This window comes from Coturnix japonica, chromosome 1, assembly GCF_001577835.2.
Source record: "Coturnix japonica isolate 7356 chromosome 1, Coturnix japonica 2.1, whole genome shotgun sequence".
Lineage (NCBI taxonomy): Eukaryota > Metazoa > Chordata > Aves > Galliformes > Phasianidae > Coturnix > Coturnix japonica.
Genome location: NC_029516.1, coordinates 118,447,894 through 118,469,124, shown reverse-complemented (window position 1 = coordinate 118,469,124; position 21,231 = coordinate 118,447,894). Strand labels below are relative to the sequence as shown.

The 21,231-nt window shown below is 36.9% G+C and overlaps 1 protein-coding gene across 2 annotated transcripts in view; it reads right to left on the bottom strand.

The window, feature by feature from the left end:
* GABRB3 (gamma-aminobutyric acid type A receptor subunit beta3) overlaps positions 1–20,011 on the bottom strand; it is a 34,341-nt gene extending 14,330 nt beyond the window's left edge. The window contains exons 1-6 of one of the 2 annotated variants that reach the window (XM_032441575.1): positions 19,237–20,011; positions 14,801–14,867; positions 14,363–14,583; positions 9,661–9,743; positions 8,373–8,510; positions 3,505–3,657 (exon numbers count right to left, since the gene is read on the bottom strand). In XM_032441575.1, the coding sequence (XP_032297466.1) occupies positions 3,505–3,657; positions 8,373–8,510; positions 9,661–9,743; positions 14,363–14,568 (580 nt within the window). In that variant the 5' untranslated portion in view covers positions 14,569–14,583; positions 14,801–14,867; positions 19,237–20,011. The remainder of the gene's footprint in view (positions 1–3,504; positions 3,658–8,372; positions 8,511–9,660; positions 9,744–14,362; positions 14,584–14,800; positions 14,868–19,236) is intronic. The other variant, XM_032441573.1, reaches the window with a different exon arrangement.
* Positions 20,012–21,231: the final 1,220 nt, after the last annotated feature.

The following is a 21,231-nucleotide window of genomic DNA, read 5'->3' as shown; positions in this document are numbered from 1 at the left end:
TATTTTAATAGACCCCCTCTCATTGCTATTTTTTTCTGATTTTACAATTACTCCTTTAGTAGCCAATAAAATGCTGGCAGAACAAAAATAAACAATAATAAAGATACTGGCATATTACAAATCACAGTTTCTTTTACCAGAAGAGACAGAAATGAAGACAAATATAAACAAGACAAATATAACTCAAAATCAAGCTGTTGGTGAAAGCAGTGTTACCCCAAGGAATTGCAGTAACCTACAAGGTTTTATAATATATTAGTATTTTATATGTGTGTTTAATAGGTTAGCATCATGCACATTTTCTTCTCAACTGAGAAGAAAAGTTTGTTTTGATGTCTGATGTTTCATTGCTTGAAACACAGTGGATATAGGGAGCTTACAAGTAGGAGGAAGACTGACTTCTTATGTGGTCCGATAATGACAGAACAAGAGGGTCAAGTTTTAAATTAAAAGGGGAGAGATTTAATTTAAGTATTAGGACAAAATTTTTCACTCAGAGGATGGTGAGGCACTGACACAGGCTGCCCAGTGAGGTTGTGGATGCTCCACACCTGGAAGTGTTCAAGACCAGGCTGAATGGGGTTTTTAGCAGCCTGGTCTAGTGGGATGTGTCCCTGCCAAAAGCAGGTGGTTGGAACAGGATAGGCATTAAGGTCCCTTCCAACTCAAACCATTCTATGATCCTATGACTGATTCTGTGATATGAAGCCGAAGCTTATTTAAAGATTGTATTGTGTGTAACACACCTAACTCAAAGTAAAATGAAGACAGCAACTGATACATTGGGATTATTTTTAAAGACATTCTACCAAGGCTTGTGGAAAACATTGCTAGCACATGGAATGGGTGAGAAGTCTAGAGGATGGCTGTAAACACTATCACATATTTGCAGCCCAAGGGATTTCTCTAGCCTGAATTACCTTTTTCCCTTGTAGGATTATGTGTAATTTCTTCCCATAAGGATTCTGAAAACTACCTAAGATAAAACTGAATCTTATATCAGAAATCCCACAAATTCCTCTTTTAATACACTCTTGACATTGCACCATCATCTCACAAATGTTTACCAAAGCCTTGATCAACAAGCAATTCAAAAGCACACACAGATGAGTAATTAATACCCACATTTTTAGTGTCTGTTCCCAGCTGTTGTCTAGATTGCAGAAATAATTCCTTAAACACCACATAGAGAGTTTTAGAAGCTCTTTGAGGGAGCCAGAAGATAAAACACACTGAACAGAAGGGTAGTCACCACTAATTTAAAGGAAATACATCTCCTAGCACAACATCCTGGCACCCAGCAGGCAATGCCAATAGTCACGTATAATCAAAATTCCCCTTCTGAAGAATCAATAATTTAATACACAGCTGGAGGAGGAGCAGCTGATGCTCACCTATCCAAATAAGACAATCATGTGATTACAGCCTTTGTCAAGAGAGAAATCTAAGATTACTTTTACTTCATTCAGAGGAATTAATTCAGGAACTTCTAAGGCTAAGTATCAACAACTCAGTGTTTTGAGCAGCCGTGCCCCAGATTTGATGTTTTTGAATATAGCTCTTGAGATCAGCCATGGATCAGCCTCTATTTGCAGTGTCTATTGCCCAGAGTCTGTGGAATGAGCTACCCTTCCTTCTGTGCCTGGGTCTCTTTTGTTGAGGAAAGTTTTTGGTTCAGTACAGAACCAAGTTACATATGTCCAAAGGTGCAGACATTGCCTTTAGACTTCAATATAATTTCTTTTCAGTTTCAAGCTCATAAAAATGGCTACACAAAAGAACAAAGGATTAGGCCCGTGGTACTGAACTTTATTATACAAATATCAGATGATACAAGATATAATCATCAAGGCACTAATTATGTTCTGAGAAAAATCTATTAGATGGATTGTCATTCTCTCAAAATTACTTTCTATCATTTGGAAATAGAACACCTGAGCTCTTGAGCTTGTTTTGAATGTATTCTCTGACTTCTGTTGAAATATTTCGGTTATCACAGCGTATTACTTGATGAACCAGGACCTCTTGTGCTACAGACAAATAGACCACATGAGATGTCTTTTCCCTTATATGAGGGGAAAAAAAGTGTGAACCTGTTACAGGAGAGAATAGAATGTCATTGAGTTTGGTAACTTCTGCCTAACCATTTGTTCATTGCAGTTCTGGCTATCATTTAAAATCCAGATGCTGACTGATGTATTCAAGTGTTTTCCTAATTCTGTCATATCTGCAGGGTGGATCTTAGGTATCAGTAGTTAATTTATGAATACAACAAAGCTGTTTGGACTCTACGCTCCATCTCCCATGAAGCTACTACTTAGCTGCAATATGCTGAGCATGCACTGAACTGCTATTCAGTGGTAATGCCAGACTCTGTCATGTATACTACAAACATATCCACCAACTAATCCATTTAATATGTAAAATTATTGTATCTAAACAGTAACTGCATCTAGTATAACGTATTTTCAGTCATAAAAGTTCAGATGCTAGGAAGTTATAGGAGGTACATATACACAGGTATAATTGCAGCTGCCCTCCTTCTGTATGTTGGATATTGGGTGGTAATGTGTACAGAGACAAGGGATCCTATGGATATGTCTTGAAGTATTGGTTTGCTGTGGTATATAAGAAAATAATGGAGCTAGGGACTACGCTTCAGTTTTCAGAAGAAAAGGAAGTTCAGGAAAAGTTACATAGCATGGGCTTAGTGTAAAGTTTTGAGTAAGAATGCATATGCCAGTGGAAAACAGACCTGAAGACAGGATTTGGGGTGAGACAAGATGCATGAGTTATCATAAGGATTATTTATGGATCCATTTGATCTTGTCTATAATTATCTATGTTTCTGTAACAAATGAAATGCTTAATATGAAATATTTTGAAGATAGCCTGCCTTATCTACAGGATACTTTGATCTGAAAAGGTCTTGGACTAGGATGACCACCCTGTGCTAAATCCGTGTTTCTACGCCGTGAGGTAAATGGCACTATAAGCTGTCATAAAAATGCACTCAGTGCACTGTACATTCTGAGAGTGAGACAAGATGTCATGATCCATAGCTGATGTGTCCCTGTGCTCTGAACTAGCACATGGTTCTTGAGGTCCCTTCCTGCCACTATCATTTAAAGCAGTCAGGACCTCAGGTGGAGGCCTGGAGTCACACTTGTCTTCCCACGCTGGCCTGGACTAAAAGCCCACGCTGAAGCCCTTAGCATATGATTCTGGAGCTGGTCCCCTTGCTGAAGTTACTGACAACAACATTAAATTTGATGAAAACAAGTCTGGGATCCATATGAGCATCTCATGTCAGAGATTTAATGGTAGATACATTCTTGCATGCAGGGGAAAACTTATCACTTTTGAGGCAATACTGAATGACATGATTTTGACGTAAATGATTTTGGAATATCAAAACACTGACAACATGTTGCAGTCTTTAACAACTTCCAAAGGCTACATTCAGTCTGACATTTTAATATCCCACTCAATCTCAGCACATACCAAGGGCAACTCTTGCAGCTGAAGCATCATAATTGATCCAGAAGGACACCCAGGACAGAATGGTAATCAGTATGGAGGGCATGTAGGTTTGAAGAATAAAGTATCCAATATTTCTCTTCAACCTAAAGCTTAGTGAGAGTCTTGGATAGGCACCTAAGAGAAAGGAAGGAAAAACAGTGTTATTTATGCTGAAGCAAAGACACTTGCAGATACTTCAGTTTCCGTAGAAACTAAAGCATGCACATTTTATGGGGTACTATGACATCTGCAGAACAGTAGGGAAAATGCCTTCACTGTATTACTGGTTGGTATTAAAAGAAAACTTACAGAGAATATAGTGATATCCAAGCAATTTGTATTTGGGAAGAAAAAAGTAAGTTATTCTAAATTACTGAACAGATGGATAAGCACTGGTGAGTTTTCAAAGACAGATGCTTAGGTCACCATGTAAAATGCTTATCTAAATATACAATTTCAAGTCTTAAATATGCATAGTTTGGTATTTACGTGGAAGAGTTGTTCTTGATATGGTACCCCTTAATTACATCTGAACTGTGAGAAACATGCTACCTGTGGTGTTGAAAATATAATGAATCCAAGTGAATGAAGACCTTCAGATCACTTCCAAAGGTCTTTCAAATCAACTAAGGCTGAACAGATTTTTCTTCAAAAAATATTTTAATAAAAAAATAATATGCATATGTATATATGTACATGATATACACAGGATTCACATATTACAGAATCATTTTATATTGTTTCAACCAAAACAAATGATGAAATAACGAATAATCTCAATGTCCGTTTTTAGAGAACAAACAAGCATTCTATTATTTTAGCTTCAAATTGGTGTACTTTAAAATTAGCTGCAGTCTAACTGAATATAGTTGATATACTTACAATGCCCAGACATTATAAAAAGCACAGTGGCTTCTTTTACCAAATGCAAACAGAATAAAATATGGGAGCAGCTGAACAAGAAAAAGATTTGTATTCACACAACAACAGTCCAGAGGAGAGCCATAGAGATGATCAGAAAGCTGAAGCACCTCTTCTGTGAAGAAAGGTTGAAGGAGTTGTAATTGTTCAGGCTGGAGATGACTGGGGAGACCTCACTGTGGAGTTTCAGTATTTAAATGCTTATAAACAAGATGGAGAATGACTGATAGAGATAGGACAAGAGGGAATTGTTTTAAAGTAAAAGAAGGTAGATTTAATTTGGATGTTAAGAGGAAATTTTTGTAGAGTGTTGATGTACTGGCACAAGTTGCCCAGAGAAGTTGTGGGTGCCCCATCCCTGGAGGCATTCAAGGACAGCTTGGATAGGACTTTGAGCAACCTTGTCTAGATGGACATGTCCCTGCCCATGGCAAGGTCTTTAAGGTCCCTTCCAACCAAAATTTTTCTGTGAATATAAGAACAATGGATTTCCTGAGAGAGAAAGCAAAAGAAACAATAGAAAACTTTGGATTTCTCTTCTCCACATCATTGATGGGTAAGCTTTGGGTCATGCAACAGAAAGAATACTAGGGAATTTCCAGGTAGCAGAAGCATTCAAAGAGTATCAAACTTTGCATTTGGGGGATACAACATAGCTCCATCTTTTTGATCAGCAGGTAGGAACTAAGAAGGTTGCTCTACACTATTTCAAAAAGCAGTTGATGAAGCAACTGACTTGAGCTGCATATATGTGAGCTAGGTGTCTAAGGTTCAATTACATTTACAGGAGAGCCATTTCATCTAGTCAATCTAGTAAATGAAACCTAAAGAATTATTTCACTGACTCCTGAAATAAGCTCCTATTAGGAGACTGATTTTGTCTCCAGTCTACAGACTATATTCCCATTGATTAGATTCCCATCAAATGTAATAGGAGTTTAGACATCTAATTCAAATGCAGACACTGAAATTAATTATATTCACCTTAAACCAGATCAAAAAGAATCCCAGCCTTGCAAGTTTCAGAGTAGGTTCAAGGCAGTTTGTGGCTCCTGGGTAGTCTAATCAACAGTCTTGCTGGCATCACAGCCACTTAATGGAGTTGACACTTTGCTTGGTTTCACAGAGGCAAATAGAACATCATGCTGTTTTGTGATGCTTTTCCAGGCTCAACGTTTATTGGGATGTCTGGATCTCAGGAAATTTCAGAATTAATCTTTGTGTGGTTCAAGCCTCATTTTCAGAAGCCACACAGCTAGGGTTCTCCTTTATGTAGCTCTCCCAGAGACTATGGAAGTTTGTATTACTTTCCCCTTAATTACTTTTATGCCTTCACAGATGACCTAGTGACCCTATCTCCAGACTGCCATCCCTAGTATCCTATCTCCAGCAAACAATCCACAGGAAAGGAATCTGTGGAGAAACAAACAAACAAAACCCTGAAAGAAGAAACACTGCTGCAAAGCTGTTTATTTACCCCTCTTTACAAGAAGTCTAAAGCTCACTGAACAGGATGGGTCATAACCTACATGAAACAAAAATTGCAAGTGGTTCAACTGCTTGAATAGAGGTGTCCAATGTCATCTGAGATATCTCCTATGACATTCAGCTCTATGACATGAGTCTCTATGGCATTCAGCAGATACTGGGATTGTCAAACCAGACTTTTCTTCTTTACAGCAATTTAAATATTACTTCCTCTTAATTTCATCACAGATAAAGATAACCGGTTTTTCCTTCTGTCTTTGTAGGTATTTTCTAGACACATAAAGACTTCAATTGCTATCAAGTATTCTTTTTCTTTTTTAAAATACTTGACCATGACTGAATCTCCTGTAATCTCATGTATTACATTTTCTACACTTCCAGTCATTCTTAATAATCTTCCCCAGCTTTCTGTTGTACCCCAGCTTTCTTGAAGAATCCTACCAAAAATAGTCAGCTCAAGCCTTAGCAATGCATGTCCAACTCCACATAAGGATGGGTTTTTATTTTTCCCCACCAAAAATATCTTACTGGCTCAGGTTCAGTCTGAGATCAGCAGTAGGCCTTAGACTTTCAGGCAGTTAACTCTAGTATTACCAGGTATTTTGTAGCCTGAATTTGGATAGGAATAATTAGTTGCATAGGTTTTATATCTCAAAGCCATAACATCCCAAGCCTAAGAGATTTTCTACAAAAATATACAAATCAGAACACAGGAATTTTGGTCTTGAGATGAAATTTGAAAGTGCTGATTTGATTTGTCAGATTCACTGAAATGTATCAGAATTAGGCACAAGGTTCTGAGAAACAAATGTGCTGATTCCTTTCAATGGAAATTTTTGATATAAAAGTTCACAATTAATGAAGATTTTTAATAATGCCCTATACCTAATACTACTAAATGTAGTATTCTATCTTCATCAATGACAAAAATTATATGCTTCAGAAAATGATACAAGAAGCACGGAGTAATCTGTTCTTCATGATTGTCTCCTCTTACTCCCTAATGTAAAGTTGGCTTAAATTCTGAGACATGAGTTTTTTGATCTCCTCCACAAACTTCTTGAGAAGAACTGTTACAAGTCTGAATACCTGGTCGGTTACATAAAAGTCTACCCATAGGTTTTTTTTTCATTCTCTCTCATATTTGTCTCACAGCTCTTTGGATTTCTCTTTTTCCTGAATTTAACAAATCTCTTTAATCTCTGAATTACTTAATCATGTCATTACTGAAACATATTGTATTGAACTGAAAGGTGGCTTTGGACTGTCATAAAAAACTTCCCCGATATAAAGCTCTCAGTATACTTATTGGTGTCCAAAAGGGACATTCTAGAAAAGCATATCCAGTCCTGGGGGGAGGCAGATAAACCCTAGGTGCCAAAAGTGAACCTGGCTGTAAAAAGCAGCAATTTATGATCAGAGTATCTGTTTACCTCAGGGGAAAAAAAAAAAAAAGCCATAAAAAAACAGCCTCCTATTCACAATGATAAACAAAACCAGCAGCAGTTAGAAAAACCCTTATAATAATAGCAATCTCAGCAGTGTGTACATTTTGTACTGAAATATAACTCATCTTTCTGTGTACTTTGAAACAGATGCTGTGTCCATAGAGTGGGTGAAGTGATGCTTACAAACATCACAGAACTATGCTTCATTTGTTCTAGAGCACTGGGACAGACAGAAGAGCACATTTCTGTGGTCTGAAGAGGACAGAAAATCTGGAGGTCCCAGTAGTGCTCCCAAACTTGCTGAAGGCTTTCTGTGTTGCTTTAATCTTGTCATACACACATAGAAACATTTTCTATGCTGGTACCTAACATTAAATGTCTAAATCAGTGCTGCACTTTGTCACCCAAAGAAATCTAATATTGCAAGTTATTGTATTCCATCTTCAAGGAAAAAAAGAAGCAGGAAACCTAGGGATTACATTTTAGCATCTTAACAAATATCACAAAAGCATCAGCTATGTACACATTACCATATTCCTACCAGTGCAAACAGTGATAAAACAAAACAAAACAAAATAACATGAATGTAAATTCTCTATACAACAGCAAAACAAACACACACAGAAAAGCTATAGGAAGATACTCATAAAAAGTGTGTTTTTAAAATCTAATATGCCATAACATACTTCGGTATGATCAGTAAACTTGTAGGCTACATCTTTTAAACTGATGATTCAGAGGTGAATGACTTAATATTTATTTAGATCATACACGTTTAGGCGTATGGTTAAGTATGACACACACACACAAAAGAAAAAGAAAAATGAAACAAGAAATGCTATTTCATGGACTTCTGCCTCCAGGCTTTATCAAGTCATTTCTTCAGCCACTCATACAACACATTCCTAAGACTATATATAACAATGCTTAATAAAACAATAATTGTCATACAGAAGAAAATTAAACACTGAGTTGGCAAATGATAATACTTGCCTGTGGCAAAGACAACATTCTTGGACACCAGTCTATATTCCACAATTGAGAACTGAGGAAGCTCAATCCTTTCCACACCAGTGACTGCGTTATCTCCACCTCTCCAGTAGAACTCTATGTCGTCAGTTGTGTAGCCATCTGCAGGCCAAATAGGAGAGCAAGTGAGAAACAACAGCAGACAGGAGCAGAGCTTCAAATACGGCACACATGGTCTGTCCTTTGAGGCAATGAAAAGAATTGGAACAGCTGGACCAGTGTATGAATTTTTGTTCTAAATCTCTCCTGAAGAAGTGCTGCATTAGTCTGCACAGGAGTTTGAGGCAAAGCACTGTGGTTTTTTTGTTTGTTTCTTTTTTTGTTTGTTTTTGTTTGTTTTTGTTTTGTTTTGTTTTGTTTTCTTTATATCACTCTCATATAATTCACACTAGGATTAATGGCCCTTATAAAACAGGAAATACCACCCATTACGACTTCCAGGGATTGCAGGGTACAATCTGCAAAATCACGGATCATTCTGTTTTAAAACATCATACACATCTAGACTGATAACAAGTGCATATTTACACTGATAATCATGAGGAAAAAAAAAGTTGGATTCTTCTATCATGTAGACAAATATAGCTGGGGCAGATCTTTTCCACTCACACTGAAGGGTGTGAGTCACACTGTTTCCATTAGCTTCTGCAGTGGAGGACCCCAGCTGAATATAGAGCATGCAATAGCACACGGTTTCCAGCCAGTAGCATAAACTGAGTAGGAACCCCTGAAGCAGAAACATACATCTGAATATTGCAGTCCTAGGGCATGACTATGTGGAAAAGTGAGTCTGGTTCTGTGTGGAATAGACCTACAATCCATAAATGGGGCTGATTTAAGAGCCCAGGGGGTTCTGCAGCAAGACAATCCATGCATTAAAAAAAGAAAAAAAAAAAAAAAAAAGCACGCTGAAAGAAAACATTATCACTGTGTTCTCCCTCTTTAAAACGAATCTGATTAAAATATGAATGTTCATTCTCTTGTGTTTACAATAAGCATCCAGTCAGTGGCTCTGTTAACTCAGGCTGGAACAAATTGCTGCAGTCTGTCCTAGACCTGTTTTCCTAGGATGTATCTTTCCATAGAAATGTATGAATCTTTACGTATAAAAGGTTGAATAAATGAACAAAAGTACTGATGGTAATTACTTGATTCACACCGTGGTTATAGACACCAGTGCAAATATTCTACATTTGTATAAATGGAAAACCACCCCGTGCTAGGTTTTACATGCATTTGTTTATGTACGTACAGCTTTCTATTTCGAGAGTACAGTTCTGTTCATCTAGCGGGTATCTTCTCAAGTCCATCATACAAGCTGCAGTGGTTGTGATTCTGAAATACAAACAGCAAATAGAACTGCTACAGAGCTTGTAATATATATATATATATACACATATTTAATTGCTCTTCAAAGAGTAGCTTTGCCATAATTAAGACTCTGGTTCATGCTTTTACAAGATAACTTTTTCTCTCAGAGAGTGGTCAGGAACTGGAATGGCTGCCCAGGGAAGTGGTGAAGTTGTCATTCCTGGCAGGGTTCAAGCAGCATCTGGATGAGGAGCTACGAGATATGGTTTAGTGGCTTGTGGTAGCAAGGTAATTGGAGGACAGTTGGACTAGATGATCTTGTAGGTCCTTTCCATTTCCATTCCATAGAATTCTGTGATTCTATGATTCTGCAATGAGCATCGGCTTACAACAACAGCAGATACACTGACCTCAACAGAAATACTCACCGAGACTTACACTCATGTGACCAGTCCCTTTGGGGCTCAGTGAGTCTATCTGCATATGCATATATTTCAAAAAACTTTGCTGAAATTAAAGAATGTGACTTTCAGAAAATACGAAGTGATAAAAGTCTGCTACAAATGTTTGAATTATAAGAGCTGTGTGAATAACCGATTTACTGGTTCTGTGGCAGCTGGAGAAAAAAAGCCTGAAACGTTGAAAAAACATTGCAAGTCCAGCAAAATGCTTTGGTTTAAAGTTCAGTTTATTTCTCCAGCTTTCAAAAGTAAATTAAAAGAGATTTTGTGATGAAACGTCATATTGAATTTTAGGTTTCCCCCCAACTCACAATACATTTTTGCTTTTTTACTTCCAGCGCTGGCAATTCAGCACACTAATGATGAATTTTTGAACCATTTTACTACTTATGAATCTGCATTTTTAATCCAGCTCTTCTATGTCAAGATCATCAGCAACACACACATGCAGAACCAAAAGAACTTATTAAGAGATTCACACAGCATTTGGCATTTCTTTTCAAATTAATGGATTTACATAATTTTACAAACTTTTAGAAAGATAAAACTATGTGCACTGACTTGTAATTAACCTTCAGTGTATTTCAGAATATTGCTGAATCATAGCCTTCATCATAAGTTTGTGGATCATCTCTTACCAATATCTTTTTAGTGCCTATATATAAATTTCACATTATTTTCTGGGCCTCATTAGGTCCATTCTTTACTGATCCTTTTCTAATTTAAACAGGGCATGGACCTTGTTCACAGATAATTTCTGAACAAATAATATTCTGGTGATAATTTATGCTAGTGACACAGAAAGGAAAATGCATTAAATGCTCTTCTAAAAGATAGGAATCTTAAGTGCTAAGTTTTGTCCATGTGCTTTCTCTGTTTGAAACTTTGTTTCATCCCTCAGGCTCCCAAAATGACAGCCATCTAGTTTGGTAAACTGGTTTAAAAACCAAGGGCGGCATTTGCAGATGAGAGAAGTAGTTAGGTGTTTTTATTCAACACCCACACACTAAAAAGCCCCCACATCTGTTTCTACCATAAATGTCTAATCCAGTTCTCTGAGAAACAGAATAATGCTTATCCCTAGCAGATAGCTTATTTCAGGTAGATAACTTTACATAATATCCAAGGGAAGGCAGTTTTAATATCCCCCACAACTCTCTCGTAGTACAATAGAAGTCACACCTCTATGACTGTGGAAGATGATTTTGTAAGAAAGCATTCTAATTTCTTTGCATGGGGAGAGACAGTTGTATGGGCACAAAGGCAACGGGTAGGTCAAGCAACTAAAAAATGTTCAAGTATATATTTTCATTTATGTTCCTACCAGCAGACAGTGAGAAAGGTATTCACTGAATCATTGTCCCTCCCATTCTATGGCCGCTGCCACTGCTGCCCACTCTATGTGCCTTATGTTAAGTCCCACAAGCTATCAGATACCAGGTATTGTATTACAGAATGACCACAAATCAACCCACCTCCAGCTGTCTACTGGGAGATACCTTGGCTCTACACAAGAATTTGCACTTCAGCTCAAGCACCTTTTTACACTACAGCAGAATATAAGTTTTTAATTTCATAAATAACCAGTTAAAAACATACAAACAAAAAAGATAGAGTTAGATATAGAAAGGAATAGGTTTTGCACATTTACTCAAAGTAATTTGAGTGCTTAGAGGTCCCTTCTGAATGAACTTTCAAACAACCAAATTTAACTTGCACAAATGCTCAACGAAAACAAATGATAATTGCTCAAGCTTGTGCATGCTACCAAGAAGGAAAGGTTTATTATTTATGGGATGGGATGTTTCCTGACGCAGCAGGACAACAAGATTTCAAGAAGTCATCATTACAGCAGTGACAGGGAAACAATTACAATCCAGATAAAGATAAAGCTGCACACCAATGCACAAATATCTTGTTTGGAAGCAATAAACACAATATATTTTTAATTGTTGAAATTCTCCATTCTGATTACCTGTCCCCTGGATATAGCTTCTCTTTTCTTTCCTTCTACTTTATCATAGAATCATCATAGAATCATAGAATGGCCTAGGCCATTCTATGTCACTGTTTCTGTTTTGGTCTATTATGGAAAAAGCCATTGTAAGTTTGTCTATTGTTCTGAATATGGTGGGAAAAAGTTATTATGATGCTCAAAGAAATTCCCCATAAACAAGTTATACTCCAAAAGTCTACAGTCCCATTCCCTCATCTTCATAGACTTTTGCTGCAGTAGCAAACTACTTTTTTTTCTGAAGCAGACATGAAACTTGGATAACTGAAGGTCAAGCATTTCAAAAATATGATAAATTCCACATTATTCAGAAGAGAATGCAGAGCCCTTGTGGCCTACGGATCACTTCAGCTACATTTCTTTTGAGGAAGTGCTTTGCTCTGTGGTTATTCTATAATTGGTTGCAACCCTCCAAAATTTCCTCTATTATTTTCAGTGACCCCATATTTTGTGGCACATAAAACTCCAGCTTCTGGTCTCAGCCCACAGGATGAATCACTGTCTCCAGACTGCACCTTGAGACCAAGGCCACCAGGATGCTATCAAGCCACAATGCAAGAAGATAAGCTGGTGGTAGAGCAACATAAAACTCAGCTTTTTAGATTACGAGTGCTAAGGGTTGGATATTTTCTTCCATCTGATCAAAGTGTTCTTTATTTCACCAAGATTTAATTTCAGACAGTATTTCTTCATTATGTAAATTGTCTGCTTCGCACTCAGCATAATCTGACCACAATTACTGCATGTTGTTTGAGAGTATGGAAAGAACGTTGCCACACGAGACACTGTTGAAATCCCTGCCAAGCGAGTACAATCAAGTCAAATGTTCAGATACTTCCATTTTGCAGAACTGGAAGCTAGCTTATTCATATACAGTATAACAGAAAATCCTTATCTGGATGACTACAAATATTTTTAGAGTGTGGCATAGATACTTTTATACATCATTGTGACCACAAGAATTCTAAACTCCATTATTTCTTATTACTTTGCTTTTGAGGATGATTATTGAGATGCAGTAATGGAAACAATATCTTGCATCTTTTTTTGATATTTAACTACCTGTGAAAAAAATCCTACGTTTGCAGTTTTCAACATTGCATATAAAGTACTCAAAATGAAAAGCTCATTTTGCTTAAGTTAATTTCAAAGACATTACCTGAACATACTAAGCTTATTTGAAACTTCTTACTAGGTTGAGTCTGTTTTTATTTGTCTTGTTGAAATTTTGTCTATATATGTATGGGCTGTAGCCCATAGGAATTAGAGGTGACTGACCAAGACCCAAGTCAGTTAAAGACTTCACCCACTGATTAAAAAAAAAACACCCACAAAACAGGTAAAATGCTGATACTGTAAATCTAATCCATCTGCATCACATTTCAAATCTCATTCATTTTTATACTTTGTCCCACAATTGAAAATGCAAGAAACTTTCTATGATGGAAACAAAGTTTACATTGTCAAAGACTAGTTTTGATGATATGGTGCAAATCACCAGAGCATATGGAATTGACCTGTCCAAAGAAAGGAATTTTTTGATACCACTGAGTGATCCATCAAGTTTTTGTGCTTGTTTAATTATGTACATTTCTTAAGGCAGGAATTTTTTGGCACTCTTATTTATAAACATTATGATAGGAAACAAAGAAAACACGGACCAATCCTGAAACAGGTAGAACACAGGACAATGTAAGGATGTTTTGTTGCTCTGGTTTGAAATAAAAAACACTGTCGTGTTGATCCCTGTTTGAAAAATTTGCTGAATGTACAGAGTGTTATGGTAGTAACAGTGACTGAATCCATTTAACCAGAACTGTCTGTAGCTTTCTTTTTCTTTATAGAGAATGTATGCACACACATTCAAACTTACTGCCTCTATTTTGAGCAAAATGCTCAGGTTTACAATTAATATTTGTCTTTCTGTTTCATGTAGCCACTGGGCTTTTCAGACATGGCATCTCTACATAAACAGATAAAACCTGACTGAGGATGCTTCTGGCAAAATTAAGAAACATTGACTGTGTCATTTATTTTCTACAGGCATCTTTCAGAGTTGCAGGAAAGGTTACATAATATGCTGCACACTGTTTGTAATAACCTTGTACCAGGAAACAAACAACAATACATAACAATGGCTGTGAAATCTTCATCACGAAAGTACAGACCTGAGGCCATAAAGCACCGTTCCATCTGGATGAAGGCGAATCATTCGGTTCTTCACAGTAACGCCATGCACAAATGATTTCTTGTCATTTAAGAAGTAGGTGTCAGGCACCCAGAGTTGATCTGCCACTCGATTATCAAGCGTCAGGTTGAGAGGTATGCCAGCATATGCCAGTCTCTTATCTCTCCAGTACTGTTGAAAATACATAGTCAAAGTGTAATCCTGGTAAGAAGAAACAGAAGTACAATAAATAGTCAATCATTCACGGCATAACCAGAAGAAAAAATATTTTTCTGCCACTTGTTTACTTTGCTGCTGCTTAATTAAAAGTTTATTCAAAATATTAAATATTCCTATCAGCTATTAAATGATTATAATAATTCAAAAATCATTCTGATCTAAGAAAGATTTCCAAAACTTTAAGAACTGCAGCTCTTACTGTTATCTTTTGTCTTTTTCCTCCTTTTCTTTCATGTAGTCCCAAAAATTGCCTAAAATGATGATGCCTGTGAAATGATAAACAATGTAACAGAAAAATACTGTAATTTTTCTCATTTTCAAAACTGATAGACGAACTGAAGAACATTATAAGTATTTGAAAACAATATTCAAAATCATATTCTAAAAACTAGTTGCCAAGGTTTTGCTTATATGTGTGCCTTTGTGAGAGACTGCATCTGGCAGGGACATGGAAGGTTTTCTCATCAACAGACGACACCTAATACACAACAATGTCAGTGTTTGATTTTCATAATTTTGCCAGTAGAGTCTATGGGGTCAGCTGTAAGCTGTAATTGCTAAGCTAACTTAACATCCCAAACATGGATATAGAAACCTAAAAGATTCAGCTGAAAATATGTCAGGTTGTTGTTTTTTGGTTTTTTTTTTTTTTTGTTTGGGTTTTTTTTTGTTTTGTTTTGGTTTTTTTTTTTTTTTGAGAATATGCTAACTTGCTTAGGTCATGTTACGATAATGCTCTAGAAGTCTTAGACAATATGCCTCATTTATGCTACTATCAAAACATATAAAGATGCATGGGAACACTTCCAAGTTCAGTGTCAGCAAAGATGAAAATCATATGAAACAACAAGATTTCCTGTTTGAAAAGAAAAATCTTTGTTTTTTTTCCCATGTAGTTTACAATGTGTGGAAGAACATTTTCATTTTTACAAAGCCTTGTTTAAGCAAGAACTAAAATAAATGCACAACTAAATATAAAACATTGTGTATGGAAATGAATGTTTAAAAATCAAAGAAAACATTGCTCTTAAGTCTAATAAGATTGCTGTATTTAACAACAATAGAGATGGGACAATAAGTACAGGTCATTAAAACTCCAATTTTCAAATTAGAGAAGTGCTTTAAATGATAGAACTCTTCCCAAAACACTGAGAAATTTATGCCATCTCCAAACAAATTTAAATATTTAGCAGCAGGTGTGCAAACCACAGGATACCTGCATTTGCATCTGGTTCTACAAGCTGGTGATACAAAAGCCCTCAGGTTTGTTGCCTGTTTGGGAAAAGGCTGCTTGGGGTTTTTAAGTACAACTGTTGGGAACAGTCCATTCCTGTAATGGGTCTCGTGGAGAAAACCCAACTTCAGGCAGTGATCCGACTCTGCTTCCCTCAGCCCCTAAAGCCTCTTCTTCAAAGAAGATGAAACTCTAGCACACCTTTCGTTCTCACAGGCTCTGCATTGTTTATTCAGGGATTCATTGTTCTAATGAGGTAGCTGCTATAACTTTAAGAAATCAATTTTAATTGCTTCGCAAATAAATCATTATAGTTATCAAGGGCAAGCTGTTCCTATTTTAACAAACCTCTGAAAAGGATGGACCAGGGATGGGAGAAAGCAGCCTGCATGGAACTGCGTGAATGGGAACTCATCCTTTAAAACCCAGACCTGAGATGACTGCCCAGGAATACATGTGGCAGTGCTTGTTGGAGGCTCTCTGCAGTGGGACTTACTGTCAGTGCCCATCAACAAAGCAACACTCATTGTGCCTGCCCTGCTCCATTAGGAGGAGCGTAGCCCTTCTCAGTTCCATGCAACCAGCTCATTGACGCTAATGTACTGGAATGAGCATCCTCCATCAGTTTCATTTAGGCTTAATTAAAGCTTGTTTCTATTAACATTTTGAATTTGCTGTGTGTTTGAGTTTTATAACATTTGCAGACCGATATCAAGAAAGCTGTAGGCTTAGAGCTCACTATCTATATACATACAAAATTCAAGACAGAAATAAAGAAATAAGGAGTCCTCGTATGTTATTGAAAGGAGTGAACCTAGATGGCAATAAAATGTAACAGAAGCAGCACGTTTGTACTCAGAAAAGTTTTAGGCTGAGCTCCTTTTTTCCTTTGAAAAAAAAACAAAAAAAACAACAATACATGCTAACAGCTAATGAATGGATCAATTAACTAAGTAAAATATGTGCAACAATATAAGCGATGATATTCCCTCATTTTATTTATTTAACCAAAGTTTACTGTGGAAGGAAACAACAGAAAAAGGAGTTTACAAATTGAGTAAGAGCCATGCTTTTTCACCATCACTCTTGTTCTGATAGCTTATAGCTACAAAAGCAGCAGCAAGCAGCAGCAAAATAGTTTCAGCACTGTTCTAATATCTGGTTGTGCAAACAAATATAAAGTGAGCAGGCCAGCCCAGTTCTTTAGGGCAGCTCTACCAAAGCCAGTACTGGAATCTAAGCATATTAAAATCTTCAAGGATGTCATCCTTAGGCCAATTTGCAAGGTTCTGTAACAAGATGAAAATGATGAAATGGTTTGAACATGGACTGGAAAAAAAAATGCAGGTAACATTTTCCAAGTAAAATGAAAAAAGATGGATTTTTACTCCTAAGTAAGTAGCTGAAAAAGTTTATTTTGGAACAAATTCCTTCAAGGATGCTTATGATGACTGGCCCTGATATAGTGGTCAAGAAGGTAGATGTCTAAAGCCAGATGAGATTAATCCCACCACAGCTTCTGTCAAAGATGATACAGACCTTCCAGCTTTAGGAAATTCTGACTACTGCTCAGAGCAGCAGTCAATTTCCTCAACTGCAAAGACCTCCATAAATCATATTTTTTTCTCTACAATGCCATAACACATTCAAGGTCCCCCTTTCCAGCTCTTCATACTAATAGATAAGTCAGGTCAAGAATGATAAAAACAAGCAACAACAACAAAAACAACAGTCAAACTCCTGACAGAAGAATGAACACAATGTTTCTGAAGTACATGAAAAAATTTAGGTTAGATATTAGGAGGAAATTTTTCACTCAGAGGGTGGTGAGGCGCTGGCACAGCTTCCCAGAGAAGCTGTGGTGCCCCATTCCTTGAGGCGTTCAAGGCCAAGTTGAATGGGGCCCTGGACAGCTGAGCTGGTGGGGGGCAGCCCTGCCCATGACAGGGGTTGGGGCTGAGTGGGCTTTAAAGTTTCTTCAAACAAAAACCATTCTATGGTTCTATGAAATGCCTTCAAAATAGATAAAGCTTGACTGCACCGGCAACAAGTGATTTATATTACGTATTCAAAGACCACGGACCATCCTACTGCAGTAATGTAACAAAAGACACAAACACAGATACACTATTGTTTTTTCAACACAGGTTCCCTTGGGAAAAGCAAAAGAAAAATTCAAATAGCAGATAATACTTGGAAAATAACCTAGTTACAATGGAGAGGAGGATTCCAGTGTAATTAAAATATTTCATAATATAGCTATTTTTCATGAGCATTACTTATGATTTCCAAATATTTTAAGCTAGAATTATATACTCACACATGTTATAAAAGCTAACTATGATCAAATAAATGTTTAAGTCTTTCCTACACAGTGTTTGTCAGGTTGAACATATCTTGTATGAAGTACAATTATGACTTAACTCACTTCAGACAAGCAGAAACATTGTACTGTATTCCAGAACAGCACCTTACTGCATTAACCACTAATTAACTGTCAATACTAATACAATGCAATATTAAAAACAGACCTGCTTGTGCACAATTACAGTGTTGCCTACCTTTAACTTCTCTGTCATCCACTCAATAAGAAGGAAAGAAAACATCTCAATGCAGTTTTTCCATCAAGATAAAATTAAAAGCATTTTAACAGAAATTGGGATCTAAAATTGATTATCACTGTTTACAGTTTGCTATGTATTGAGAACGTTAGAGTTATCCATTAGCTGTTAAAAGGTTTCTTCAAAATGACTGCTCAATAGAACACTATAATTAATAATTATGATGGAACACAATAAATTTGCCAGTTAATCAAAGTAAATTATTCATTCAAAATAAATGTATTGAAAATTGCTAGAAACATAAGAAAGAGTTATTCAGTTTCTTGGGAGTACAGTCTTATATACACTTGATAATGCTGATTCCTGTCTTAGATTTGCATTTGGATGTAAATTCACATCATTGTTTTCTTCACCAACAGACACTGTATTTATTAACAACAGCTAATAGATTTTTTTTCCTGACCTAAATAAATACTCATTCTGTGGATAAAAAGATGAAAGAAAATCCACGTCTTAGTTTCCATGTAAGAAAAAGGTACCTTCCTGTATGTTCCATATAATGCTAAAAATTAGATATGGCCACTGCAGCATAAGGAGCTATTTTAGAAACACTGATGATTGAGTTACTTTCTTTCTAATAAGTCTGATGTGAATTGCATAGCCAAACTCATGAATCCTTCACTTGACAACACAGCTGTAAATACACACAGCTGTAAAACACAGCCCCAATACACACAGAAGAGACCTGAGAAACAGTTCATTCACACATTAATTCAGTTACAATTAAACATGAATAATAAAGACACTGAGAATGGCTAGCCTTCAGAAGTCAGAACTTACCAGCAATGCTGTTCAAGTGTCTGAGCTCATCACTAAAGCATTTTTTCTGAGAGTTTAAAACATTCTAAAAGGTTCAGAAATACTCATGCTATAAAAAAATATTATCCATTATATTTTACCTGTTGACAATTTGATTTTCCCAATATAAACCATATATTACTTTGTCAGTTGTCAGTGAATGCCTATTGCTCTGTAAAGCCTTTATAAAAAAACTTTCTGGTTAGAACCTTGTGTGAGACTGGTGTTAGTAGTTCACAAGCAGCCCAAGTGAAGGAGATGGACACATGCACAGACACACGCACACATACCCCATGCTATCAAAACATCTTCTTCTGACATTCCGTGGTCTCCTTGTTATATTAAAGATTCATCCCACCTATGAGATCCCAATTCAGATTACTGTTCAACACTACTTGAAAACTCTACAGTAATGACAGGCTGAAAACATAGCATGTTTTCTCTACCATGTGCATACAATATTCTTCTATTAGGAAAGTACAGTGTTAAGGTATCTCAGTTACACTAATTTTCCTTTGATCATCTGTATATCCATGCCATCTTCATATCCTTTATGACAAATTACCATCATTTTTTCCCACTTCTACTGAAGCACAGGGAATTATAGATAGGTATAGGAAATATTTAGCCTCAAAAAGCCCATTTGATGCTTCAAAATGTAGTTTTCCAAATAAATAAATGATAGCCTGCATCACTCTTGTCCTCTCCCAGCCTTTGGCACAAGAGTTCCCATCTCCAAAGAGCCAGTTCCCCCACCGAGCATCTCTTGGTGCTCTGAGGAGGTTGCCATACCAACCAGCACTGGGCTTTCTGCACACATTGTTGACATAGCAACCAGCCCCAGCAGCATTCTCCCCAGCTTTCTTGGGAGAAGTGGTGGTCACTATTAGAGAGGAAAAGCTTATGGACAGGAAGAAAGGGAATAATCAGGCAGCATATCATGCCATATCATAGGTGATATGTCTGCCCCACAGCATGTTCCTGCTAAAGCCATGGGAGCTTACCCTTCAAAAGCTGGACACTGGCTTCTCCCCTTACGCACGCCTTTGCACGCAATAAGTGTATGGGGATGCCATCCTAGTCTTGGGATGCTCTTTTTATCCAGACATCAGAGCACACTAGTTGCCATGAGAGCAAGCAGTTGGCTAGAACTTTGGCATGCAAATATGGAGACAGAAATAAGGTTCCTGCAAACATTTCAGTTCAAGGACATAAGCCAGGACAAAAAGACAGTCTATGTTATCTAATTCCTTACAGGTATTAGGAAGAGTACTTTGAATATTCTTTTTCTGATTCAGAGTATCATAGGTCTTGATGCCAGAGACTTTTAAGTAACCAGGAGTTTCTATTCCCAAAGGGCTGATCAATGAGAAGCTAACATACACAAAAAATTTACACATCAGTGATATAACACATTCCAATATGCTGGCAGAAAGCCAGCTAGAATAAGCATACTACACCCCTCCAGTGCTGCCCAAGATTGTGTGGTAAACTGAAATCAAAATCCACTTGATCATGGACAGATGAAACATAAAAATCACCATCTGATGGAGTCCTCCAAAAAAATAAAAACAAAGGAAAAGAATAAGGAATTTCAAGTGTTTATATTATACACCCGAAAACAAAGATATGAGATTAATTAATAATATACATAGTCTAAAAACAAAAAAAAACAACCCACTTATCAGATTGCAAAAAAAATAAAGCTAAGCTTAGTGAAACACTGAACCTGTTTCATGCAGAGCCAATTTATTTATTTTAGAGCTGACAGAACCTCAAGCAAACAGGTACATTTAATTGCACTAATTGAAATCCTGCTAACAACCTACAGGGAGGAAAAAAAAATCAGCCTCTATCAGCTGTCAGCTGGTTCCCACGATTGAAGCATCTGACCTTACAAAGATGGGAACTGACAGGTAATGGAGTGTTCCTCCTACACAGTCACAGGATGTGCCACCACTGAGTTATAGAACTGAG